This window comes from Apus apus, chromosome 1 (genome assembly GCF_020740795.1).
Source record: "Apus apus isolate bApuApu2 chromosome 1, bApuApu2.pri.cur, whole genome shotgun sequence".
In the NCBI taxonomy this organism is placed as follows: domain Eukaryota; kingdom Metazoa; phylum Chordata; class Aves; order Apodiformes; family Apodidae; genus Apus; species Apus apus.
Window position 1 is genome coordinate 77,722,107 of NC_067282.1, and position 26,200 is coordinate 77,748,306.

At 38.2% G+C, this 26,200-nt stretch overlaps 1 protein-coding gene across 1 annotated transcript; it reads left to right on the plus strand.

Annotated features, from left to right (window-relative positions):
• Positions 1-2,531: 2,531 nt before the first annotated feature.
• LOC127388315 (suppressor of tumorigenicity 14 protein-like) lies at positions 2,532-25,572 on the plus strand. Its single transcript, XM_051627682.1, has 17 exons — positions 2,532-2,667; positions 3,006-3,174; positions 3,550-3,674; positions 4,573-4,640; positions 5,635-5,816; positions 5,909-5,947; positions 6,719-6,938; positions 8,929-9,065; positions 12,279-12,376; positions 13,400-13,512; positions 14,420-14,553; positions 17,481-17,585; positions 18,549-18,668; positions 19,286-19,469; positions 20,172-20,443; positions 21,957-22,093; positions 24,732-25,572. Exons 1-17 carry the CDS (start codon positions 2,587-2,589, stop codon positions 24,888-24,890), a joined length of 2,343 nt encoding a protein of 780 aa, XP_051483642.1. The 5' UTR covers positions 2,532-2,586; the 3' UTR covers positions 24,891-25,572.
• The last annotated feature ends 628 nt before the right edge of the window (positions 25,573-26,200 follow it).

Below are 26,200 nucleotides of genomic sequence, written 5' to 3' on the forward strand. Positions count from 1 at the left end.
TTGGTAAAACTGTTCAATGGTGTAATTTCTTTGCATGTCTCTCTGCTGACTCAATATTTGAATCTGAAGTATGCATATGGAAGTAACAAATACCCTTTCATCAAACCTTGGTGAAAGACAAAGGCGCCCCACGTTGGGTGCCAATTAATTGTTGTCACTGTTTGACAACAATGCTCTCAATCCCTTCCCCCTCCCACCCAGGTAGGGAAGGAGAGAGAGAAAAAAAGAGAGAGACTTGGCTAGATTGAAAACTGAACCGTGCAGCTTTAATTAGAATACTAATATGTGATATGAGAGTATATATGTATATATATATGTGATTATACAAAGGTGTGGGTAGAAGCCTCTCGCCTCCCCCCACCCCCAGCAACTCCCACAGCACTTCCCTCAGACGAGACAATTTCAAGGAATCCCGAAGCTGCTCCTGGAGAAAGGCAGAGAGTTACGAGGGTCAGGAGGGCTTGAGGTCGATAGGTCGACGATGATGGGCAGATGGTGTTTTCCCAGACGCCGGCCACGAACAAAAGAAAGAGAGAGAGAGAGAAGAAGGAAGGCAGACAGAGAGGCGAAGCGAAGCGGAGAGAGAGCGAAGCAGGAAGGAAGGAAGTTTTCTTCTGTCATCTCCGACCTTCCCCCGAGCCTACGTAGATATATGGGATGGAATATCTCTGGCCAGTTTTGCTGTTCGTCTAACCCAGCCTCCCACAGGGGGGGGCACAAATCCCCCTGCAGTGTCTGAGCCGGCAGAGCAAAGGCACGACCTTGAGGGCCCAGCAATTATAAACATTCCAGTGTCTTATCAACCTAGCAGAACACGCAGTTGCTAGTTGAAGAAAGCTCACTGAAATGAAAAAAGGAATCAGCAAAAGAAAAACTGGCTTCATCCTGGCTCAAACCAGGACAAGACTGATCTTGTGGTGGTTGTTCTATGCAGATGTCTGGAGATGCAGGAGGAAGCACAATAGTAAACTTCTGTCACTTTGTGTTCATTTTCCAGCTACCAACTAAACACATGTACAATCATCTGTTCAGGAGGCAGAAGAAACAATTGACCATCTAGAGACAGAGCTTAGTCTTAATCAGTCGTTTCCTCTGCGATGTGTATGGCCCAAGACAGTAGTGACTGTGAAGCAGAAATCAACAGTCAGTACTCTTGCAAACACTCCTTTCCCCTACATTCTCCAGCACGAACATCTGAAAGAGGGAGTGAGAGAGAGGAGGGTGTGCAGAAAGTTAAGTCAATCTTACCAAAACTGTAGAACCTTCACTTTTGGAGATCAGAAATTCTGCAGGCAGGCATGGAAGAAAACCTAAGCCTTATTTCTTTTCCAGCTTCCATTTTAATTAACTGCAAGGTTTGATGCTACTAACTCTTTTATATCCTGCCTTGACTTCCCAGTATTCAAGAAATTCACAGTTCATCCACTTGAGAATTTTAATTCTTTTTCTGTAGGTAACCTTAACAAGATGAGTAAATATGGTTTTGTCTTATTGCAATGATCGTATCCTTGCCCAAATAAACCCCATGCTACTACCCTCTGAGAGGTATTTTAAACTGCCATAGAATTAGGTTTTCTGACTATGTATACTTAAAAAAAATCCTGATATAATTACTAAAGATGATGCAAAAGAGGTTTTATTTTCTCTAGGCTTTCTCTGTGAGTTTTTTCTTCATGAAGGAGGGGGAAAAGTATCAGTCAATCAGCAGGTTGTGTGTGTAGCAGAGATAGGCTGTTGAAATGAAAGAACACTTGAACTAAGCAGTCTGTGTATAGTTGTAGTTTGCGTTTCTCGGCTGTGAGGATTGCCTTGCAATTAATCACTTTTGTAGTCTCCATGCAATCATATTGAAATTGGGTTGTTCCCTTTTTGTTTTCTGGATCTGAGGTTTCTTGGGCCTATTTTGCTTTTCCAGGTTTTGTACTTTGTGCACATGTGCTCCATTTCTCCTTCCCCATGTATAAAAAAATATGTTATTTACCCTCACATACCCTTGATTTTTTTATTTTTTATTTTTTTTTTAAATGCAGAATACCCTGAACCCTAGTTTAAAACTCTTTTTAATTCAAAACAGGAAACGTGAACTCAATTTCTTTGCAAGTATATTCATTCTGTGGTACTGGCTTGAGACTGGAAAATTCAGGTGGTCTCTGGAACTGCGTGTTTCTTCTTTCATTAATATTTCTGTGCATTTTAGCAGGTGTTTATTAGACTTAGCCTTATTTACCTTGCTCTCGGGGTTTTTATGTGTAAATTGATTACAAGTCTCCTGCTTTGTGTCATGAATTATTTCCTGTTCTCGTATTTCTGAAGTAAGAGAGTAGCTAATCTGCTTGCAAGTGATGGGATCCATATCCTACTTAGCCAGTTAGGGAAACAAAGAGTTACAGTGATGGCTACTTTTCCTCCCCACCTTCTTTGATTGCAGGTCAGCTGGTTCCAGCCTCAAGCAGTATGGCAAAGGTGAAATGAGAGCAGTCTGGGCTGCAGGGCAGAGAGAACAGTATGCTATTCTGGGTTATGTTGAAGAAATGAGGTTCATTTAGGACTTCGTTAGGTTTATCAGAAAGCATTTGTCAAGGCATCATGATACCGTCTTTCCCATCCAGCCGCGTTACTGTGTACAGTGTGTCAGCTCCATATGACTCTGGCCAGACTGCAGGGCAGGTAAGACACCAGGGCAGGTAAGAAACACCACCTACACTTTACAGCACTAAATGATTGCTCTGCCTGCTGCTGTGTATCGACCTCTGCTCTTCATATGCAGATTGCTCCTAACCAAAGTGATAACAAGTTGCCCCCCAGCTCTATGTAGCTTTACATGCATGCCACAAGCAAGCAGCTGAGAAATACGGGGGTTTCATGTGTGACATAGCAGAAAAGTGAAAGATGTTATTTTAACTTAAACCTTGTTAGAAACTAAAACGGCAAATATACTAAAATATGGTACAAGAGCTCTTCTTTTGGTGTCTTACTAACTGATGCCTTCCCATGTCTTTCTCCAGGAAAGTCCCCGTGTTTGCTACTGCCTGTCCTACCGAGAAAGCTTGTGTCAGAAGTACCATGTCTTCCAATGGATGAGGCTGTGTTTCTGGAGAAGATGGCTTCTAGGAATATTACTTATAGTTTCTTTGATAGTTACAGTAATTGTGATAGTCCTGCACTACTCGTTCTGTAAGTGTTATGCCCCAACATTGTCTGGATGGGATGTTGATTATTTTGCCCTTTGTGAATAATAAGCATAAAAGCTCTGCTCTTATCAGCTAAGTGCATAATGTGCATTTAAATGACACTTTATTTTCTCCTTAATGTCTTTGTTAAGGCAGCAAAATGCATGATAATCAGTGGTTGATAGTTGCACAAGGATAATGAAGGAATGTATCTTACCTCTAAATCTTTTGCTTCTCTTTGTGGATACCATCATTATTATAACTGCCATTTTTGCCTACTGATGCTAAGAACAAATAGAAGCTTCTGCATGCCTCTTGTCCTGGAAGCTTTTTCATAATGTTATTAGGTGTGCTAATTTTTTTATCCTTTTTTTCCCAGCGCCAGCTTTTTCCTTCATTTATATTGGTGGAAGTGTAGAAATTCCTAATTTGACTTATACAAATGACCTCAATGATCCTAAGTCACAGAAATTCCTCCTGCAAGCTGAAGCAATCCAAAATTATGTAAGTTCACACGTTAAGTATAGCAATAACTTAAAAATATTTATTACAGAATCAGATTGAGAAGAAGATTCCAGTTAGTCACAAGTTTTTTTTTTCTTCAAAGTAGTAAGTTTAAAGCTATCAAGTGCCTTTGCAGGAATGTAGCTGGACAGCTGAGGCTCTGTGTCTCACAGCAAGGCCAACATTTACTAGGTAATAAAACCTGGATTTTCAAGGTTATGGACTAATTATTCTTATTAAAGGAATTAGGAGGGGGGGATGGGTGTTTTGTTTTACTTTACTCAAATGCTCTTCTTTGCTACATTTTTCTCTTTGATTTCTTTTTTATTTTATTATAGCTCAAATTCAGTGCTTAGCTCTTTTATTTGTTTTGTTTTCCCTTGTTCCTCAAAACAATGCTTGCTTTCTTGCACTTTTTATGTGAGTTCCTATTTGTGAGATTAGTACTGTTTCCTGAGAACATGTGAAGAGCAACCTTAAACACAAAGCAGTTCTCTGTTAGACTGTATTTCCCCAAAGAGCTAATCTAGTGTCTCAAAGGTGCTTTGTGCAGAGCCAATACAAGTTGCTCGTGTCCAGACTATATGCCAGAAACCTAAACACTAAAGGAGAACAATAAATGTATTCATAAAGGCTTCTTTTTCATGGCTAATAATCAAGAGTTATCTCAATGATACTGGAATGTGACTTAAAAGCACATTTATTTATTTATTAATGAATGCAGATTTATGAACCTTATTTGACATATTTTGTGAAAATGATGGATAGTGCTTGTGATATGGGAGGGGGCTGAGGAAGGGGAAGGAAGAAATAAGACAAATATTTTATAGAATAAGATAAAGAGTAAGACAAAATGTAACAGTTTTTACATTCTGTTTTGTTATTATTCAACTGTCAGTTTGCAGAATCGTATGAGTCTTCATCTTTGGGAAAGTACTACTTGAAGTCTGCAGTGGCTGCTTTCAGGTCAGTTCCAGCATGTGGTATAGATTTCCAATATTTTGTCAAGTTTGTATTTTTTTGTAAATTAGTTATCTGGAAGAAAATGCAGATCTCTATAACAGAGAATTAAAAATGCAAAAAAAAGCACCTAGATATGTGAGCCAAGAGCTAAGCTAATAGTGTGATTTCTGTCTTGCTCTGTAGAATTGGTGAAAGAAATTAAGTCTGATTAATCATGCCTTGCCTTATAGATTGTTTTGTAGCCTATTTATTCATCTGCTTTTTTATTTTTTAAATTGAAGTTCAGCAGGGTTTTTTTTTTTCTCTGCCACTTGTAGAATATGATTTTGGTTTTGTCTGTTTAAAAGAAGTTCCTTTTTAACTTCTCTAAGCAAAACATAAAGGTATAATTTTGGACAGGGCACTCTATTAAGCTGCAGGAGAGAAATGTAAATACATTGAGCAGGGGGCCACTACTATCCTGACAGGCTTTGGAAATTTCTGAAGGTCAGTCTATAAGCCATTTTCAAAGGAAGAGCATGATGGACTACCTCTTTGAATCACTGAAGTGATGCTTTGCATACATACAGATTATTTAATTTATCAAGAGTTGTGTGAAATGTTGTATCAGCATTTGGGCATAAAATGATATTGTCATATGGTATGAAAGTCAATTAAAATATTTTTAAGTGTCTAGTAATGTAATATGGTCTTAAAAGTATCTCATTATGTGGCAGGGATGGAAACATCCAATTTAACAGAAAATATTATAAGGATTTTCTGAGAGGTGTGGTTTTCAGCCTCAGTGTGCTACTGTTTAAGTAGCATACTTTTGAATTATTTATACTATGTAGGAAAAGCAATTGTTAAACAAGAGATCTTTTTACTACTGTGTTCAACTTTTTCCAGAGCAGTTCAACTGCCTATGAAACTCTGTGAACCAAAAATCCAGACTACTGGAAAGCAGATCCAAAATATTAATTAGAGTGTATATATTATGCATTTTTTTCCCCTGCAGTGAAGGAGAGTCTGGACTTCGAGCTTACTACTGGAAAACATTCTGGGCCCCAAAAGATATGGTTGCTTCTCTTAAAAAATTAACCCCAGTGGGAAAAAAAGAAATCAGTAATAAACAAGTAGCTCACATGTTCAGTTCTTCTGGGAACGAAGATTTTGATCTCGTTACAATGGAGTTTTTTGGTAACAATGTACCTGTCACTTAATAACTATTCTATTTTTCTTTCTCCAGTTTGTGTCTTTGGCTTGTGTAGCTGATAGTTATTAAATTTCAGTTTCAGATTCCACAGAATATGATGTGATGCTAAAATCAGGTAATTTTTCTTCAATCTCAGCTGACATCTCTTTGGGGAAAAATAAATCCTGTAACATAAAAACGGCAGATTTTCAGGTACTCTGATACCTGTAGTACCTACAAAATAACCAGGGTAGGGACCTTCCTATCCTATGCTTCAAATAAGGACTGAGATAAAAATGCCTTACAGCTCTTATTCTTATGTTCTGACTAGAATAGTTGAAAATTAATAGTTCTCACTGAGTTGCAGTGAGCTGAGGCTCCTTTTCTTGGCATCCTTTATAAAGCTACATATAAAATTATACTTAATTTATTTGCCTTGTGATTAGATAATCTTGCTTATCCATAGTTAGTGATCAGTCAAATGCTGTAAAGCTTTAATTCCCTTTGCCTTGTTTCTTCACGTTAAGAACACCTCAAGATTGGCTTCATATTCTTAGTGTTCTCATTGCATGGAGAAGGGGGAAGAGGAAATGGCAAAGGAAGCAGTAGGTTTTAAGCAGAGATGGTAGCAGTTGTAAGCCAAGTCCCCTACTGCTTGTTGAGTGTGTGATGAACCTGTTGTGATGAGGTACTGTGCTCCCTTTACCAGAGCAGGGGGAGAGGGTGATGCAACCTGGTAGGGCAAAGGGAATAGCTTTGTAGAAGGAAGGGACAAGGAGACTAGAGTAGTGAAGAAGAGCAAGTAGGAAGGTGATTGTTGCAGCCTCTTATGAAATTTTACACAATAACGTAATTTATCTTTCAACTTAACAGTTTTTTAGCCACTGATTTAGCTTCTTTTGTATAGCAGTATCCTTTGACCTGTATACCAAGCCAGGTAACAACAGGACTCTAACTCTGATGAATCCCAAAAAGTCTTTTTATCAATGGAGACTGCGAGTTCCTTCTAATTGTGTGGTGAGACTGGTAGTTATTACTTCACATGGTGTCACTCCAGAGAGCTGTGCATCACGCAACTTATCAGCATATGATTTCCTTCTTCCTCTGCAGAACAAGATCATTACAAGGTATGATATTACAAAGTAAAGATGTTTTATTGAGCTGTGTAGAAATTCTCTGAAACTGTCATGATATCAAAATGATATCTCACAGGCTTCCAAAATGTAGGTTTCTAAATACAACTTAATGAAAAATCTTTTTCTTCTCTATTATTTCTCCCCTCCCCAATGAATTATAAATTCCTGTGGGTTTTATTCTAATTTATGACTAATTTTTAATGCTTTCAATTTCATGCAGTTACCATCATAACTCAAAAAGAAACAGGCTTCATTTTTTTAGAGTACTGTATTCTATTACATTTAGAAAGCACGTGTTTTATAGCAGTCCAGGCACAGTCAAATGCCTGTTCATAATAGAGGTAGTGTGTCTATGGAAGGCTCCATCTGCAGAGTCACTGTGTAATCCATTCACATAAGTGAGATTGGATGATCTTGTAACCTCCAGTGGCCATACTGCTGCCATTTTTCAGAGTCAAATTTCATATATGGACATGTTATCCACTTATCCTTATTAACAAAACTTGTCTTTGTTAAGAAAATAGAGAAATCAGTTTTAGAATCTGAGGATGGATGGCTTCAAGGGGGGAATTTTAGGGTTTTTTTAAGGCTTTTAGGAAGAGGCTAGTTAGCAGTGTCTGCAGTAAAGCACATATTTAGTAGTGTTTTAACTGAATTCAAATGAGTAAGTAGTCCTCTTCAGCTCTAGTAAGACTTTTGTCTCTCTCCTTATGCAACGAGGTTCAAGAGCTTGCCATTGTTGGCAGAATGTTAGAAAGCCAGGCATGGAGTAAGCACAGGGTTCTTGTAAGGAGTTAGTCTTAGATCACAGCACAGTGTGGAAAATCCCATTCCTGATGCTGTGATGCATGTGCTTTGCTGCTGACTGCAGGTTATTGCCACTACTGTTACCCCACTGTGCATTATTAGCAATGGCTCAGCTTTTTAGGAACCAGGAGTGTAGTCAGTCATGCTCACGAAAGCACTTGGAAGCGAAGCTGACACAGGTGTATGATGTACCGTGTGCACAGTATATCCGTGCAGTAAGCTGTAAGACAGAAAGTTTAAGAATTATAGACAGACAGCAATGTGCAAAGAGCTGGAACAGAGTTTTGTGATGGAAATCATGTTAAAAGCCATATGGCACCTCCAAAAATGTTGAATCTTGGGTTTTGGATTTTTTTGCTAGCCTAGCAAATTTGTGGGTTTGCACGTGTCTGTTTCTACTTAAGCTAAAAGCAGCTGGTCACATACTTATGATAGATACAGTGAAACTAATAATGGTATCTCTGAATCCATGAAATTATATTGTAGCAGTTATTCCCTGACATCCCGCTCTAAAATTGCACGTAACTGTTTTAATTTACTTTGCATAGGAAAAGAGAAAATAGATAGAATTATTTCAAATGCAGACTTGTAAATTAAAGAAATCCAAAATACACTGTGGATTTCGAAGTGACAGTAAGGATATAAATTAACTCATTATTTAAACAAAAGAAGAATGAGATGAAATAGTTGCTATGCATGGGGCTCTGCATCTTGTGTGACAGCTTTTGTGAAATGAAACTAAGCTGAATGCTAATAGATTGGAAATGCTTTGGGCTTGTTATCCATTGTGTAGATATTGCACAATGCTGCTGCACTGACACTTGTTGCTTTTTCAGTGCTGCTCACTACTACTCAGTACCACTATCACTACTGAAGTAACATCATCTGGCATTGCCTTTTTGATGCTTCTACAGCTCTGAAAACTTCAGGGCATCTGTTAGGCAAGAATATCTGTGATGTTCACCCTGAGTGATTCAGCCTTAATGCTAGGAAACTCTAGCCTCTCATGTAGTACCAACTGAGTGGAACAATAAAAGGGAAGTGGTAGCCAGGGGAATACTTCTGAAACACAGATGACCAGATAGATGAGTGTTCCTTCTGCCGATTTCTCAATAAAGATTACTGGAATGTGGTAATTAGTATTTGTTTTTAATGCAGTTTTTTAATATTTCAGATGGTGTGGATCTGGGGCTTGGACTCCTGTTGTACGTTTAACTTCATCAAGTAATGTAATGTTGCTTACCTTCTCATTGGACCAAAGAGAAGAAAACAACATATTAAAAGCTCACTTTCAAGCTATTCCTAAAATCAGTGAGTAATTGACAGAAAGAACCGTTTGATGTAAGCACTCTTATTCCTCTTGTTGCATGTAGAAAAGCTGAAATTACCTGAGCATATATGAGGGGAGGGAATGTTGTCATATAAGTAAAGGAATTATCATTCTGATCCACTTTTTAAAGAGGGGAAAAAAAAATAAATCTGAAAACTGAACAAAGAATAGAGAATGTCCTTTGGCCTAGGAGACTTCTTGGCTTCCCTATTACTACCCAAGCCATCTTTCCCAGGCACTACTCTTACTACACTGTTAACACTGAGCGATGGTAACAGAGCAGTCAACCACATGCTCTATGTGTCTATGCAAAGCTAGGCAGCCCCTGTGGCAAACCAGCACTTCTATCAGTTTTTGGCAATCTATCCCCAGCTCAGGGAATGTATGTTTCATCAAAACCAAAACCAAGAACAAACACTTGTAATTTGTCTTTGATCTTTTCTGAAAGCACTGTTCAGTGTAGTTAACTGCATAAAAAGTAGTGTATTCATGATTCAGGAAGTGCATTCCAAACCTATGGAGTACTATGAAATTTGCAGGAGTCCTCAGGGATTGGTGAAATATTTTGAATAATGATAAACCGTAATATTTTATAGGAGACATGGGAGCCTCACAAGTGAGAGTTTGGCCACAGTTGCTTGGTAAGGTCTAAGGAATAATATTGGCCCACAATTAAATAGGAGAGGTGAACTAGTCACCAGCAATGCTGAAAAGGCAGAGGTCCTCAACACTTTCTTCACCTCTGTCTTTATCAGTGATGTTGGGTCCTAGGCCTTAGGAACAGAAGTCCAGGTTGACGCAGACACCGACCCACCATCAGTGGAGGAACAGCTGGTGTGTCAACTATTACAGGAGCTTGACCTGTAAAAATCTGTGGGCCCAGATGCCATCCACCCTGGGGTGTTGGTAGAGCTGGCTGATGTCGTTGCAAAACCACTCTCAATGATATTTGAGAAGTTGTGGAGATCGGGAGACATCTCAGAGGACAGGAGGAAGGTTAATGTCATGCCCATCTATAAGAAGAGTTCAAAGGAGGACCCAGGTGATTACAGACCCATTAGCCTCACTTCAGTCCCTGGGAAAGTCATGAAGCAAATCCTCGTGGGGACAGTCACAAGTCAATTGAAGCCCATGCTTGGTAAAAACCAACGTGGATTTACCAGGGTCAAATCGTGCTTGACAAACCTGATTGCCTTTTACAACAAAGTAACCCACTTGGTTGATGCAGGGTGAGCAGTGGGCATCGTCTACCTGGACTTCTCCAAGGCTTCTGATACAGTTCCCCACAGCCTTCTCCTGAAGAAATTAACTCATTACAGCCTTGACCAGTGGTCTCTGCTGTGGGTGGGGAACTGGCTAACAGAACATGCCCAGAGGGTGATGGTAAATAGTTCTTCTTCAAACTGGTAACCAGTCACAAGTGGGGTCCCCCAGGGATTGATATTAGACCCAATACTGTTTAACATCTTCATAAGTGACCTGTATGTTGGGATCAAAAGCACCCTGATGAAGTTTGCTGATGACACCAAGATGAGTGGGAGAGGTTGACACTCCAGAAGGGAGAGCCACCCTCCAGGATGACCTAGATAGGCTGGAGGAGTGGGCTAGCAGGAACCTTATGAAGTTCAATGGGGAGAAGTGTAATGTCTTGCACCTGGGAACACATAACCCAGGAGTACAGTTCAGACTGGGATCACCCTGGCTGGAAAGCAGCCTTGTGGAAAGGGACCTCCTGGTCTTGGTGGATAACAGGTTCAGCATGAGTGAACAGGCTGCTGCAGTGGCAAAGAAAGCCAACAGGCTTCTGGGAAGGGCACCACCAGCAGAGATAAGTCATCATCCTGCTCTATTTGGTGCTTGTCAGACCACACCTGGAGTATTGCATTCAGTTTTAGTCCCTGCTCTACAGAAAGGATGTGGACATACTGGAGAGGGTCCAGAGAAGGGCCACAAGGGTGATCAGAGGAGGACCTGCCATATGAGGAGAGGATGAGAAAACTGGGTTTGTCCAGCCTTGAGAAGAGAAGGCTTCAGTGAGGCCTTATTACCATGTTCTAGTACTTAAAGGGTGGCTACCAAGAAGATAGAGACTCCCTATTTAAAAGGAGTCGTATGGAAAAGACAAGGGGTAATGGGCACAAGTTGCTTCTGAAGAGATTCTGATTGGACACCAGGTAAATTTTTCACCATGAGGTCAATCAAACATTGGAACAGTCTCCCAAGGGAAGTGGTAGATTTCCCCCACATTGGACAGTTTTAAGTCTCAGCTTGACAGGGTGCTGAGCCATCTCATATAAACTATAGTAGTACCTAAAAGGTTAGACCAGATGATTCTTGAGGTCTCTTCCAACCTGGCATTCTATGATACTATGAAGTGAAATAATTTTGACAATTAAGAAAGAGACTATTTATTAACTTGTGGAACAAGTCATAGGGGACAGCACATGGATAAACTTCTCCACAGTTTACACATTTCAGCTTACATCTCTGTGGATGCTGCTTAGGCAAATACTCATTCGGGGCACATTACAGATTAGAATTGCTTCATAGTTCCGAAGATGGGCACCTCAAAATAGCATATATCCCAGGTTTTGCCACAAAATTTTGGTATGTTCAGAATTGTCTTAATTTCTGTTATATTCATGTTTGCATTTACTCTGCTACCTAAAGGAAACAAAAAATATGGACTGGTTATCTGGGAGAGTTATTGGTAGAAAATTAAACCTCAAATATGTTGTTCAAATGTGGCATGAATTTTCAGATGGAGAACTGATACACAAGCTTTCTGGTTTAGGTGAAATTAATCAGAGGTTTCACTCACTGGGCTAATTGTTTTTTAATTTTTGAAAAGGTCTACAGAAAGCTCAGAAGTAAATTGGACAGAAGAGGTTTGTTTTTTTCCATGTTTACTTGTGTTTTCCACTTGTTACAAAAGAACATTTAAAAAACCCCTAGAGTCAGAGGTGTTTTGTGCTTACCCTTTATTGTAATTTGCTCCAAAAAGAAGAGAAATTCAGAGTGATGGGGAGGTGGCAGTTGCATGATTTTCTGTAAATGCAGGCATAACCTGAGTTTCATACCGTCACAATGCATTCTTCTAGTTCTGTACATAGATAAGGGTCCAGGCAAGTGAAACAGGCCCTGCACTTTAGCCCAGCTGAGATAATTGTGTTCCCTGCTGATTTCTCTCCTAGTGTGTGGTGGTCATTATATTTCCTGGAATGGGACACTGAGTTCTCCTTATTACCCAAGTTACTACCCGCCAAACATTGATTGCAGCTGGATCATCAGAGTAAGTGCTGGGAACTCTTCAAATATTGATGACTTTGCTTTGTGTGATTTAGGTATAAAATTGGGGGAAATCGCTTTCAGTGTGGGTGAAACGAAAGAAAACCACACTAAGACCCCTGCACCTTACTTCTTCTCAGGCACCTATTTCTTTTCTGCCCTATGGACAAGTGCCAAGTATAGGAGAGAAAATTTGTCAGCTTCCAAAAGGTTGAGTATTACTCATTACAGAAGCAAAGTAATGGGTCAGATGACAACTCGTGGCAGCCAGAGAAAGTCATTAATATTCAGGGTTTCTTCTATGTCAGAAATAAAAAATGGTCATGTAAGTCATGCCTCATATGTTGGAGACCACACTGTTTTGCCCTGAACCCTGCAGAAACAGGACCTTCCCTCATGCAGAATTTCACCTCTGGATTTCCAGCAAGCCCTTTTGAAGGACTTAGAATCAGCTTGTGATTTCCACCAACTTTCTGGTGTCTTTATCTATCGCTCCATTAAGTATTTCACAATTTTTTTCCTTTCCCTGGAAAAGGATGCTCCTCATGTCTACGAGTTGGTAACAGTCTCAACATTTTACTTGCTCAATTAAAATTATTAATATCATGTAGCACAAAACTCTCATCTATATGGAGGAAAAGGAAGAAAATGGCTTTCTAAAGCAGAGAGGTTGTAGCTAATACAGTTGAGTGACCAGCTGCCATAGGTATCTTAAATCTCTTATTTGACCTACAGAAACAAGTGGCAGTACATTCACAGCATGTACCTCAGTTTGTGCTTTGTGCTAGCTGAAGGAAGGCTTACACTCCCTTATCTGGCACAGTCTGTCTGAAGTTGGGTATAAAAAGATTTCTATACATGTTTAAAATAGCAACATTTTTTGGTTCTTTGAAGGTGCTCATTTGCATAATAAAAATGTAGTATTTTTCAATGCGATAATAAAGTAAGCCAAGATTTACCCTCTTAGAAACACTGGCTTTTTCATTTTGTGGATGTGTGTTAGGATATTTATCCTTTGACTTTTTAGGCACCATTGCCTGGTTACAAGCTCTCATTAAAAATTCTCATAATCCAAATTCAAGAGAAGTCCCCAGGGTCCAGTAACTGTGATAAAGACTGGCTAGAAATTGATGGAATTAGGTGAGTAAATTCACTGTTTCTGACATTAATTTGCACTTTGATTATCTGCACAGCTCTGCTTAAGAAAAAACACCTCACAACTTCCAGCACAGAAAGAAATATTTCAAAAAGAATTGGCATGCTTTCACTGAATTTTGGCTGAATAATGGTATTAATCCTGACCTACTACCAAGCAATTGTCATCATGGTAATTTAAGCTTCCTGCCTTTTCCACAGTGTTATGCTTTTACTTTGTTGTTTCCCTTAAGAGCAGTGACACAGAAAACTGTAGGATTTTATGCAGCTGCAGTTGAACTGTAAATACTTGGCAATGGTCTTGACGTGGGTAAAGAGCTTGCGTCATTTGAAGTTTCATTTCCTTTACCACTTGCTCTTCAGTGAATGTAGTTATTTTCTGTAAATAAGACAAATTGCAATATATGTGCTTTAAAAAAACCCCGAATAAAAAAACCCCAAAACAACAAACCAACAACAAATGAATGAAAAAGTACTCAGAATTATTTGTCACTTGGAAGGTTTGTACTGAAACCAGCAACAGCTGTTGGATTTGTCTGTATGACTCCATTACTGGACTTGTAGATTTTGGTTTTGCAAAACCAAATGGGAAATCTGAAATCAAGCATCCTTAGAACTGGTTTGTATTTATTAGGTAGATTCTGACACTGATCATCTTGCTGTGCTTTGTTTCAAAGCCTGGTAGTCCCAGAAAAGTTGTGGAGTGGAAGGTATTTGTAAACAGGCTTTCTAATGCTTCTATTGGGCTGTTTTAACACTAAAACCAATTCTGATCTTTATTGCATTGTTTTAAAGCTTTTTGTCATTGGTACCCTTCATTAAAAGGAGAGATAGCTGGGTGGTACTGGTCAGCTTGGTTAGAAATTAAATATTATCACTTTTGCCTTGCTAGATACTGTAAAGCTCTCTCAGAAAACAACAGAAACAAAGAATATGGCTATTCTGTTGCAATCAACTTCCATTCTGATGAGCTGGTCACCCACAGAGGGTTTTATATTGAATACAAAGCCTTCAGTTACACAGACCGTAAGTGAATAAGCTTTAATTTTTAAGGAAAAAACATTGAGAAACCATGTGTGATGGACCAATCACAGACAAAATGACCTGCCTTATTTTCTTAATCTAATTGCAAGAGAGAACTGCTTAAAATCTTACTATGTATTTAATTGAACAAACAGTTGTACAAAATTGATTAAAGAAGCTTTTAGAAGCTAGTACTTATTTTCTAACTTTCAACAACCCTTCTGTAAAATGGGAAGTAAAATAAAATTTCCCAATTTCTGTAGATGTAATTATTTGACATCTTGACTTCTAACATCTTAAAATAGCCAAGCTGCAACACGGAAACGGTATGGCAGAGAGGTTTTAAGCATGATTCTTCTGCCAACCATGAACAGTCAGTCTTTTCCTTAAAATTAAGTTTTCACTGAGAGTTAATGAGAACCCCTTGCTAGCAGGTGTTGCCGTAATATGACTGGGTTTCTTACAGACATTTCCTGACTCCACAGTCTGCACTTCTGGAGAAGTGTGAGGTGTTTTTTTTTTGGGGGGGGGAAGTGCTTCCAGATGGTGGGAAAAGGATTTTCCAAAAATAATATGTATTTACTTGTGATATTCTTAGAAAAGATAAAACTGCAGTATGTTCTTTGTAAATTCCTTCTTAATAGTTTCCAGAAAACTTTTTTTTTTTTTTTTTTTTAAGCCAACCAACTTCTTTGTCCCAATTAACATCTAGATAGCTGAAATTCTCCATGATTTCAGAATATCAGATCAGTTTGTCAAACCTCATCAGATCCTCAGCTTGGTTGACTGAGTGTAGTTCTGCTTGCTGCTGACTTAGAAGTATTTATGTGTAAAGATCTCTGGTATAGCTTCTTGCTTCATGCCTTTCATTAGGAAGAAGTGGCAGATGTGGTCAGTCATTCTATAGGATTTGGATATTTTCAGGGATTTCTTTTTCTGCTAGTGTGTGTCTTTTTCTACTGGGAAAAAGTTACAAACTGTACTGTATTCTGTGGTTACTCTTGTTATTGCCTCAAAAATGGTTCAGAGACGAGTCAAAGTTTAAAAATACCTTTTTCTACAGAGAAATACCATAGCATCAATACTATTAGCTTAAGTGAAAGATATTCTTGGTGAAAGGCTGCTTCAGAATGAAAATTCTAATTTTGAAGTGTGTTTGACACAGCACTTATTCACATCATATATGAAGCTGGTGTGTAGTAGTACAGAAATTGATTTTGGCAACATTTTAATGACAGGAAATCTGTAGTTATAAAGCTAAGGAGAATGCCTAGTTTTGACTTTTTTATCTTCTTTTTTTTCCTGCTCTCTCCTTAAGATGCTCCAGTGTAAAAAATACTGCCCTAACAAATCAAAGAGGTGTACACTGTCAGTAGTAGTTATGTATCTATATTCAATCACTTTCAACGTGTAGAGTGAGGCAGTGAACGTGAATTTAATTTTCTAAGTCCATTTAGGTGAATATCAATTAATTTAATTCAGACTGCTAGATAAAGATCTTTGGCAGATTAAGTCAAGGAAGATGCATTTCCTTTTTTAACATCCAACTTAGTTTATAAATTACACTAGCCTCAGTTTTTAATAGCCATTTTAATATTTCATCATGGTCCAGTCCTGCATTAATCTGTTTAGACTGTGACAGCATTTGTATTTTTCTAGCTTGTCTTTAGATGTGCAAATAGTACAGGCATTCCTTCAAGCAATCAGTCTGAAGGCTGGAAAGGCTGCTCAGATGGTGGTGAAGAATTAGATCATAATAGGGCAATTATCTCTTGTTTGTGTTCTCCTGTGAACAGTTTGTTCATGGAAATTTAGAGACTGGCTGAAATTATCTCTGAAATATTGGTGGCTATCCCCAGGATCACACGAAATATGTGGGTGAAGATCTAAAAGTCTGGGGAAGAGATTGTGTAATGCATCTCTAAAGAGAGCAGAAAAAACTAGGGGAATTTTACACCGATCTTTTCAAGTTAAGCTTCCAAAAAAATTGAGCAATAAGTGGTCAAACTAAACTATTTGTAAATGGTTAAAAAGTTTTACAAACCAGCACGGAATTTTTTATTTTGTTTAGTTCTCTGCTGTGGGAGGATAAATAGAGGAGAAACTGTACTTTGACACTGTCTTGTGTGACAAGCTTATCAGTAAGTAAGGGAAACACAGTGAGGAAGAAAACATAGAAAACTGTTTCCAGAGAATGATTGTCAATGACTCATTACCAGAATATTTTAATAGTTTTTCTGTTGGCATCTGTTATAGGACATCTTATAATTTTTGTTAGTGAGCTAAATGATGGATTAGAGAGGATGCTTATTAAATAGAGAAAGTGCCACACAATAGAAAGAGGGATAGATTTATAAATGAACCTGACAAGCTGTAAAATGTATTTAGAGAAAATTATATTCCATTTAATAAAGACCTGAACTTCAGTCATCAAGTACACACGTGCATTGCCTACATAGCTTTTCTGCTGAAAAATGGCTGGGGGGTGATACTGGCTCAAAAGCTGACTTGAGAATCACAAAGTTATGCAATTTTCTGTGTGTGCTTTGTGTTTGTTTGGTGTTTTGGTTTTGTGTTTTTAAAGTGTCACATTAGGATGTAAAACAGGAGTTTGAAAAGATCTTCCTAGTCACCCGTGGGGAGGCTTCATCTAGCGTACTGTACCAAAATTAGGCACTGCACATCAAGGAAGATAGGGAACAATTAAGAGATGCGAGAGAGAGTGACCAGAATGTAATGCAAGGTCACAGAGCACAGCACCATGTAGTGCAATGAGTGTTTCTATCACTGAAGGCTATCAAAACCACAGCAGACTAACGTCTGGCAGAGATGGCAGAGTAGCATCAAGATGACCTCTGGTAGGCAGTATCATACATGGCTGCTAGTCAACTATTTGGATTATGAAGCATTTACAGACTTTTCTTCTTCAGGTTGTAATCCAGAACAGTCAAACTGTGGTGTTGGGAAGTGTAAGCAACAGTATAAGACTTGTAAAGATGACAGTTGTGGGGAGGACAGTGATGAAAACAGATGCTGTAAGTATATATTTTTAGCTATTTTCCAAAAGACGGTAGAAGGCAGAAGCAGGAATCTTCTTCTTTTAATGGATAAATGTAGTATTTCTATATATATATTTTCATAGCACAAAGTACAATTTTCATACTATTGAAAGCAAAGCATGTAGAATACAACTAGTTCTTGGGACAGTCTAACAAGAAATGAATTAAGCAAGATCCAAGATAAATTACTTTAGTTAGATGACCTAACCAAAGCTTGCTGTTGATCCTGTTAGAAAAGCATGTTTTTCCCAGCTACTGCCAAATGAGTACCAAATAAGGTAAAGGAGAGAGACAAAATAGCTTTGGGACTTTTGCCCTTTGCCACATGCATGGTCTCTTTAGTTTAAATACACCATGATTATGGACATTGTTGGTACTACTAATGCCTCCCTAGTGACTTCCTGTATTTTGCCTTTATAATTTTTGCCTCACTTTCAATCTTTGGTCCTTGAGGCAGCCAGGAGTATGTCCTTGTTTGTTAAAAAAAATTTCTACCACTGTTTAGAGGCCACTGGCATACATCTGATACTAAGAATGGTATGTCAAGATTCACACATGGTAAACTGAAATTTTGTGGAGGGAGATACAAAGCTCTTCCACACTTTTCTCAACCTTCACTTAAAACCAACGGATCTGATAAGCGTATCTTGCTCAGTTTAGAGTTAAATAAAATGGAAGTGAGGACAGTTGGAGGCTTTTCTGTCTTTCTTACTGGACAGCAGAGACTGAGATTAGTGTGAGCATTACTCAGAGTATGACATTCCCCCTATCCCCTCTCCTTAGAGGGACCAGTTTACACCAGTACAGACTATGGCTTCAGGACAACTGGAATGTGTAGCTTTAAATGACTTTCACCACTGAGTACATTGGATGTGCAAGTTTTTTTAATAATGGAAATCATGGCTCCAAACATGTGGCACTATTTTCTCTCTTTTTCAGCCTACAAAAGTTGCTCGCCTTATGCATACAAATGCCCTAATGGAAAATGCTTGCTGAAACCAAATCCTGAGTGTGATGGGAAAAGAGACTGTGCAGATGGATCTGATGAAATTAACTGTGGTGTGGTAACACTTAAATAAAAATGATTTAATTACTTGGGAAATGGAGTGAGGAATGTGTTTTATAGTCAAGCACTATTGAATTAAGAATTTATTAAATCAGGTGTGAATTAAAAAAAATAATAATCTCCTGATAACATCTGTATGAAAATATCTGTCTTTAATTTTGCACTGTTTCATTTTAAATCCACTAATCCATGCTATGGTGACTCACTTGAAGCAATGCACACTTACAGACTAAGCTGGTAGGACTTCGTGCTTGTTTGAGCTGAATGAGATGCAGTCAAGGTGCTGTGTATGTAAGGGGGAGACAAATACGAGATTTTATTCCAGTGAACTTTTGGAAACAACTCAGCTTAGAATTGTGTTAAATGTCTTTTTGAGTTACTAACCTCTTTAGAAAGCTGTAATGGAGGGTAGGCAACAATTGCTTTATCCCAGACATGCCTACTGAGTGAAAATGAGCAGGTACTCTTTTTACCAATTGTACAGTGAGAAAATGTTTTGGGTTTTTTCCAACAACTTTGAGGTCCATGGATACATATTTAAGTATTAAGCATAGCAAAGCAAAGTCAGCTTGTGTTTTTTGTTACTATTTTATTCAATTACTTCTACTAGCCTGTGGAAGACTTCAGCTTAAGAAAAACAGAATTGTTGGAGGTGAAGATGCAAGATCTGGAAAGTGGCCTTGGCAAGCAAGTTTACAGATGGGAGCACGTGGCCATTTATGTGGTGCATCTGTTATTTCTGATAGGTGGCTCATATCTGCTGCCCACTGCTTCCTGGATTCTGATTCTGTGAGGTATGAAGAAGTTACAGTGTCACGGAATATTCGCAGTTTAATAACACTACAGTGTTGCTTTCAAAAGTCTGCAGTAACTATTCCCTGTGTAGATAAGTTGATTCAGTGAATAAGTCTGTGACATGCTAGCACTACCTGAATCCTCAAATATTATATTCTGCTGGCTTCAAAAGTTCCAAGTGTCTGAAGTAATTATTTTGCCTCCATTACTAGTGAATCCTGCATGATAAAACACACTGTTTTGCTAGATTTAGGGTAAAGACCATTTTTTTTAGAAGGCAGGCATTTTCTGAGTATAAGCAATGGCCTTTTCTCCCAAGGAAAGGACTATTTATCAATAAATGGAGTGTAAAACTCACCAATGTTCAGTTTAGGTAGTGAAAATTGAAAAGACATGCCTCCTACATGTGGTAAAGAGGAAACAGAGTTTAATAATACACTTGTTTGACTTCCAAAGCATGGTGCATTACAAGGAATTGGTCTTACAGCTCCAAGACATTGTAACTATTTTCAAAATGGTAAGTAAAATCATTACTTAACATTTTAGGAGACAGTATAGTGCATTTGTCTTCCTAAGTGGTATTCTACTCCATTCACTTTGGTTTTTCTGTATGTCATCAAATTCTGAAAAGTGGATTAAATGGGATAAACTGACACTGCATTACTTTCCAACAGGATGTTCTAAAAGCATTCTCTTTACAGATACTCCAAACCTTTGGGATGGAGAGCATATATGGGCTTACACACTATTAATGAAAAAAGCAATCATGTAGCTGTGAGATCAATCAAAAAGATTATTGTCCACCCACAGTATGACCCGTCTATCTCAGACTATGACATTGCTCTGTTGGAAATGGAGACACCTGTGTTTTTCAGTGAGCTGGTACAGCCCATTTGTTTACCCAGCACCTCTAGAGTATTTGTTTATGGAACTGTCTGCTATGTAACTGGCTGGGGAGCCATAAAAGAAAATAGTATGTTAATTTCCTGAATATACTTCTTGCAAGTTTGCCTTGATTTTAAATTCTAAAAATGAATTATTTGTAGTTGTAAGAAAAAAGAACTGTGGTTTACTTAGTAGGCCTATAAAAAGGGAGCAAATATCCCCTTAACTGCAGTCTGGGGATTCTGAATATTTGCTTGGATGGCAGATGACAAGTGTTGTCAATACATGTACTTGGATGTCACAAACCATTGAAAAGCAAATTATCACAGATTTACAAAAATGTGTCCCTTTTCATGTTCATGGCTTGTTTTATCTACTGAATTGGTCATAAGCAATCTACAGGTAAAGAAAACCGTGACTTGCAACTTACTGTAGAGGTGACTGTCTCTAAGACTGTGTTTGACAATATGAGGCCATGAACAGCAATAATTGCAAAAATATCATGGAGGCTTTTTTATTTTGTCTGTCTTAACCAAAGGCAATTTAATGTGTGCCCCATGAAGAGTTCTGCCTGCATAGCTTGGGCTACCATGCTGCAGTGGGGAGGCAGAACAAAAGCAGACTTGGAGAGGGGTAGGGGGGAGTCCATGGGATCTTGGTCCTGTCTCAGCTCCTCAGGACTGCAGTGGTCCCCACAGTTGCATTGAGATGTAAATCCTCATATTTGATCAGAAGTCATGTGCTGTGGTAATTATGGCTTTCTTAATATGCATTTTAAAAAAATAATCTAGAGAATAACATAGCAGCATAATGAAATGCAAATGGCCATACAATTGATGCCTTCTTACAATGTCTTGCTTTTGAACAAAAAATGAAGGTAATATTTAAAAATCAGTATCATGGTATGTGAAAAAACTCCACATTTTTTTCACCTTACCTGCCTCATTCCCAGTCCACCCTCAGAGTCAAATAAGCAAACAAACCAATGCTCAGTACTTCCTCTGATCATCTGGGTATTGAAAAGGTTTTGTTCATTGTTGAGCCAAAACATGACTGAGGATACTTAGTTTGCAATGACACCTTATGCCAAGAGTACAGAATTAAGCCCTTAGTACCACTTTTGACTTACACTTTTGATTTTTAAAAATACTTTGTCCCCGTCAACTTCATTCCTCAGGTCCTTTCCTAGAAGTGAGATGATAGAAAATAGTGTAAAAATATTATTTTCTTGGACTTGGACAACAATTGGAGCACAAATAATGACAAGCCTTCGGCATAATTTGAAATGGCATGCAAAATTAGTCACATTTTGTGGAATCTTATAATTTGCATGGCTTTTCTTTTACTGCTTTCTGACAGAAGATGCTCATGAGAGTAAAGACTAAGGAAATGGAGAGGCAGGACATAGGAACCTCTATTTTCAGAGTGTAGCATAGACAAAGCTGAGGGCAGACAGCAACTGAAGGGAGGGGAACTGCTCTCCTGCCATTAGCTGAGTAGATTTTGAGTTTCATGCAATTCACTTTTGTTTTAACAAGTGATATCTCTGCTAGAATTCTGTACCATCATAACTCCTACAATACCATTTGGGGTTTTTTTAGGTCATCTTGCCAAAACACTGCAAGAAGCTCAAGTGAGAATAATTAACCAAAGTGTTTGCAACAAGCTGTACGATGATCTTATCACATCCCGTATGCTGTGTGCTGGGAATCTTAATGGTGGCGTTGATGCATGCCAGGTAATCTGGAACTTGTTGGGAAACTACAAAGGAATATTTATTTTCATTGGAAACCTGTTTAGAGTGGTGGGTTATTTGTGTTTTTCTTTTTTTCTTAGTAATAAAGTGAGATGGCTTGAGTGCGTGGCTTATTTAACATTGCAATCAAAGGCTCTGCAAAATAAGGAAGGAAATTTGGCACAGATAATCTCTAAATCTCTTGAGAAATGTTCCTTTGCAAAGATAAGGGGTAAAAGGTGTCAAAGAATTCTTTTTCCTCTTCAACTGTTACATTTCGCATAAAAGAACAAAGATGTAAGGTTAAAGGGATTGCAGTTAGGCCTGTCAGTGATTTATACTACACATAGTGGTTTTTTTCCTTTTTTAATGTCTAGATGTGGGATTAATAAAATATTGTAACAGTGAGATGAGTAATGTATTGTTACAGTTACAAAGAAATACAAAAAGGCAGAGGAAAATTAGGTTTGGTGAACACAGTTGCAATGCTGTTTTTCAGTTTCATATGTTCATTCATGTGTATAATTACAAGTTTTGATTACATCATGGCATTGTAAGCTATATGACCTAGTTTAGTTGCACACACAACCAGAAACTGCTCTTTGGATGTACTTAACTGTCTTGGTTGTGTCTTTCTTCTCAGTTATTAGACTAGATGGGTACTTTATCAGGATTTAATTTATTATGAATATTTACTTTCAAAATTACAAACAAGGTCCTTCTATGAGTTACTATGTGTAAAGGGAGAGAAATCTGTTACTGATTCTAGATTGTGGTAATTTGATAGAACTTTTCTGTAATGCATACCTTTTGCTATTTTAATGTAATAGGATAATTTTTGCAAGATCTTATTTCTTAATGGGTTCAACTTCTTTATTACAGAGTAGATTATTTGCAGGATTTCCTGTGGTCTCAAAGTTCTAACTCAATTATTTTTGTTAACTTTATGTGCAATTTGCTTATAAACTTAGATTTTGGAATTGTTTTGCAAAACATGTTGTTCTAGAGGCCTGATATTCCTAAAAAAAAAAAATAATTAAAAAAGCACGTTGCTTAAGAAATGACCTTGAATTTTTAGATGGACATTTTAACCAATTTGGTTATGTAGATATCTGGTCAACCCAGTTTTTAGCACTGTGTTTGAGCCCTAACATGCTGACTCTCTGGGCCCTTAAGTTCCTAGTCTGAGCAGTGCCTTTGCTATTTCTTTCTTTTCAGTCTGTAGTGTATTTCCTCTGCAGAGGAATCATGTTGGCAGTTCAGGAAATCACCACAGCACCCCAAAACCCTTTTACTGCTATTCCAGACTGATTTGTTTAATTTCTTCAGGGACACATAAGCTGTGCATGTACTGCAAAGGTTATGTGAAGCTTCCAAATACCTTTCATCTTTTGAGGATGTGACACTTACCATGAGAAATAAAATATTTTCTCTTTCAGACCATGTTTTCTTATCACTCTAGGATGTTCTTTCTTCTTGGTTCCTCTTTTTAGGTTCCTTCCTCTCCACCAGCATACAAACCCTTCGGACTCTCAGAACTGGCTATGTAATTGGCCTGCTTTCTCAAGTCACTTTGAGATCAGAGTCTTGGATTACCAAATTTGCCAGTATGACAGCAGTCTGAGAGAGAGGAAGAACTGTTCTGGGTTCTTTTCTTGTCTCTAGATAATTATTTTTCATAGGATGATGAAGGCTTTCTATTGCTACTCTTTTCTCAGTATATGGTTTTCTTCTGATCTCGGCCATGTTTTATCTCCAACTGGGGCAGCAAACAAACCAAAGGGTCAGCTTGGAGGCTGATGACTGCCTTGTATGCATAAAGAACAGTGCAGAGATGAACTGCTTTCATAACTGCTCAGAGTTCTGTGAACTGGGCTGGTCACAGGAGGCATGCAAAGTTAAAACAATGAAGGACACAAAGCATTTGTGACTGCAAATGCATTTTGATCCTGTGAACTGAACTACATGGGAATTTTTACTTTTCTACATTGCTGTATAGAGGTGCATGTTCCCTTTGAGAAGCCAGATCTTATTTACACATTCCTTAGTCCTTGTTCCTCCTTTCCCTCTGTGAGTGTAAGCACAGTCTTGATTATGAAACCACTGATAATACTTAATTGTACCAGGTTTGTTTTTCGGTTAGATGTGGGAGGGTTTTTTTGCTTATTTTGTTTTTTTTGCTGGGGTTGTGTGGTTATCTTTCTATTCCTATATAATTGACAGTAGAAAAGTTCTGCTTTCAACCTGTGAACAATTTATGGTCAAATGGTAGCAGAATTCCTACTTCCCATCCCTATCTTCTCCTCTTCTCACTCAGCCTGTGATCAGTTGCTTTATAAATTCTGTGATGCAACATTAGCAATTAATATTTTTTAAACAACTTCTTGCTACTGTTTTATATTGATTAGTGTACTATTCTGTAAGTTAAAATAAATTGAATAAATCTGACATCTAGCTGGGTACTTTCTATCCAAACTATGATTCTAATATTAAACTGTAATCTGAGAAAGAGAGGGGCAGGTATTTACCTAAATATAAAGATATTTATTTATATCTTTAAACAACCTAACTTCTGTTACAGCGCTCTGTGTGTGTGTTTGTGTGCATGTATATGCTAATGGCCAAACTCCCTTTATTTTAGGGGGATTCTGGAGGTCCTTTGGCCTGCACAGGAAAGGGAAATAGATGGTTCCTTGCTGGCATTGTGAGCTGGGGTGAAGGATGTGCTCGGCGCAATCGTCCTGGTGTATACACTAAGGTGACAGCACTTTATGACTGGATTCGTCAGAATGCAAACTGATGTGCCAAGGAGAGGGTGCAGATCATCTCCCTTATGAAAGCTGCTTCCTACAGTAGTCTGTCATGTCCATCTCTGATAATATATCATGAAAATGTCATTGACTCTTTCTCTGTGGAAGAATGCACTTTATTAAGGAATAAACTATCATTTGTGATTTACCCAGCAGTAACTGTTCAGATTCAGAGCAACATCAGGTCCCTTATGGATTCATCTTCCTTATTCCCATCAGCAGACACAGCAATGCCTTTAAAAAAAAACAAAAACATAACCTGGGTTAGAACCTATACAAAAAAACAAGCCAGATCTCTTTTTTACAAATCCTCTCCCCTCCTTCCATCTCCTTTGCTATGTGTATATGTCTATATATATAGATATGTGTATATTTCTACATACACAAACTGGATATTCATGGCCACATCCCATATACACTCAACTCATACATGTTACCTTAGAGATGTTACAGGATTCTAAACATAAATTATTATTTCATGTGTGTTGAAAAGACAAGTACTATGATCAATATAATGTACAAAACTGAGATTAATTCAGTCTCTAGTTATGCTGTCACTGGATGACCATTACTTTCTGGGCTGTATCCTGGGCAATGACAAATTTATTACACAAGCTATACTCAAAGCCTATATTTTAAGGGGGTTAGTATCTTTAAAGTCTAGTCAGTCATTCACATCTTTTTTTAATAAACACATGCTAAAAATGCAAGTGCTATGTTTTATTCATTTGATGGTGCCTCTGAAATCCTAATCCCCAGGTGCAACCAGTGTCCTGGTTTGAGCCAGGATTAAGCCAATTTTTCTTTTCACTGATTTTTTTTCCTTCAGTAAGCTTTCTTTTAACTAGCAACTCTGTGTTCTGCTAGGCTGATAAGACAGTGGAATGTTTTTCTAACTACTAAGGTTTCAAGGTTACACCTTCACTCCGCCGGCTCAGACACTATGGGGAGATCTCTGAGACAAACCAGAGCTACACTTGTACCTTGGACTCTTCTCTTTTTCTAAAGCTAAGCCTAACTTGCCTGTTTCCTGAAGCGCACATTTAAGGGCACAAGTTTCTTTTCCTTATATTGAAACAAGAGATGTCTTCACTAGAGATGAAAACAGTTTTCTTTTCCTGATGTTCTGTTTTAGATAAAAGCCTAGGTCAGAAAGCTCAGATCAGTTCTCGACTTCCCGTTTTCTTTGGGAGTTTCTCAGCTCCATGCCTCAGAAGGGTCAGTTAGTTCATGTGCAAGTGTGGATGTTGGATCACCCAGAAGAAAGAACCTCAAGACTTTGTAAGGAGCTCCTTCACTG

What these genes read in the sequence shown, in the direction of transcription:
- LOC127388315 (XM_051627682.1), top strand. Translation starts at nt 2,587, where the DNA reads ATGATACCGTCTTTCCCATCCAGCCGCGTTACTGTGTACAGTGTGTCA. An exon ending in AGCCTTCAGTTACACAGACC is followed by an intron (nt 14,554 to 17,480) that starts GTAAGTGAATAA and finishes TTTCTTCTTCAG; the next exon opens with GTTGTAATCCAGAACAGTCA. An exon ending in ATCTGATGAAATTAACTGTG is followed by an intron (nt 18,669 to 19,285) that starts GTGTGGTAACAC and finishes TACTTCTACTAG; the next exon opens with CCTGTGGAAGACTTCAGCTT.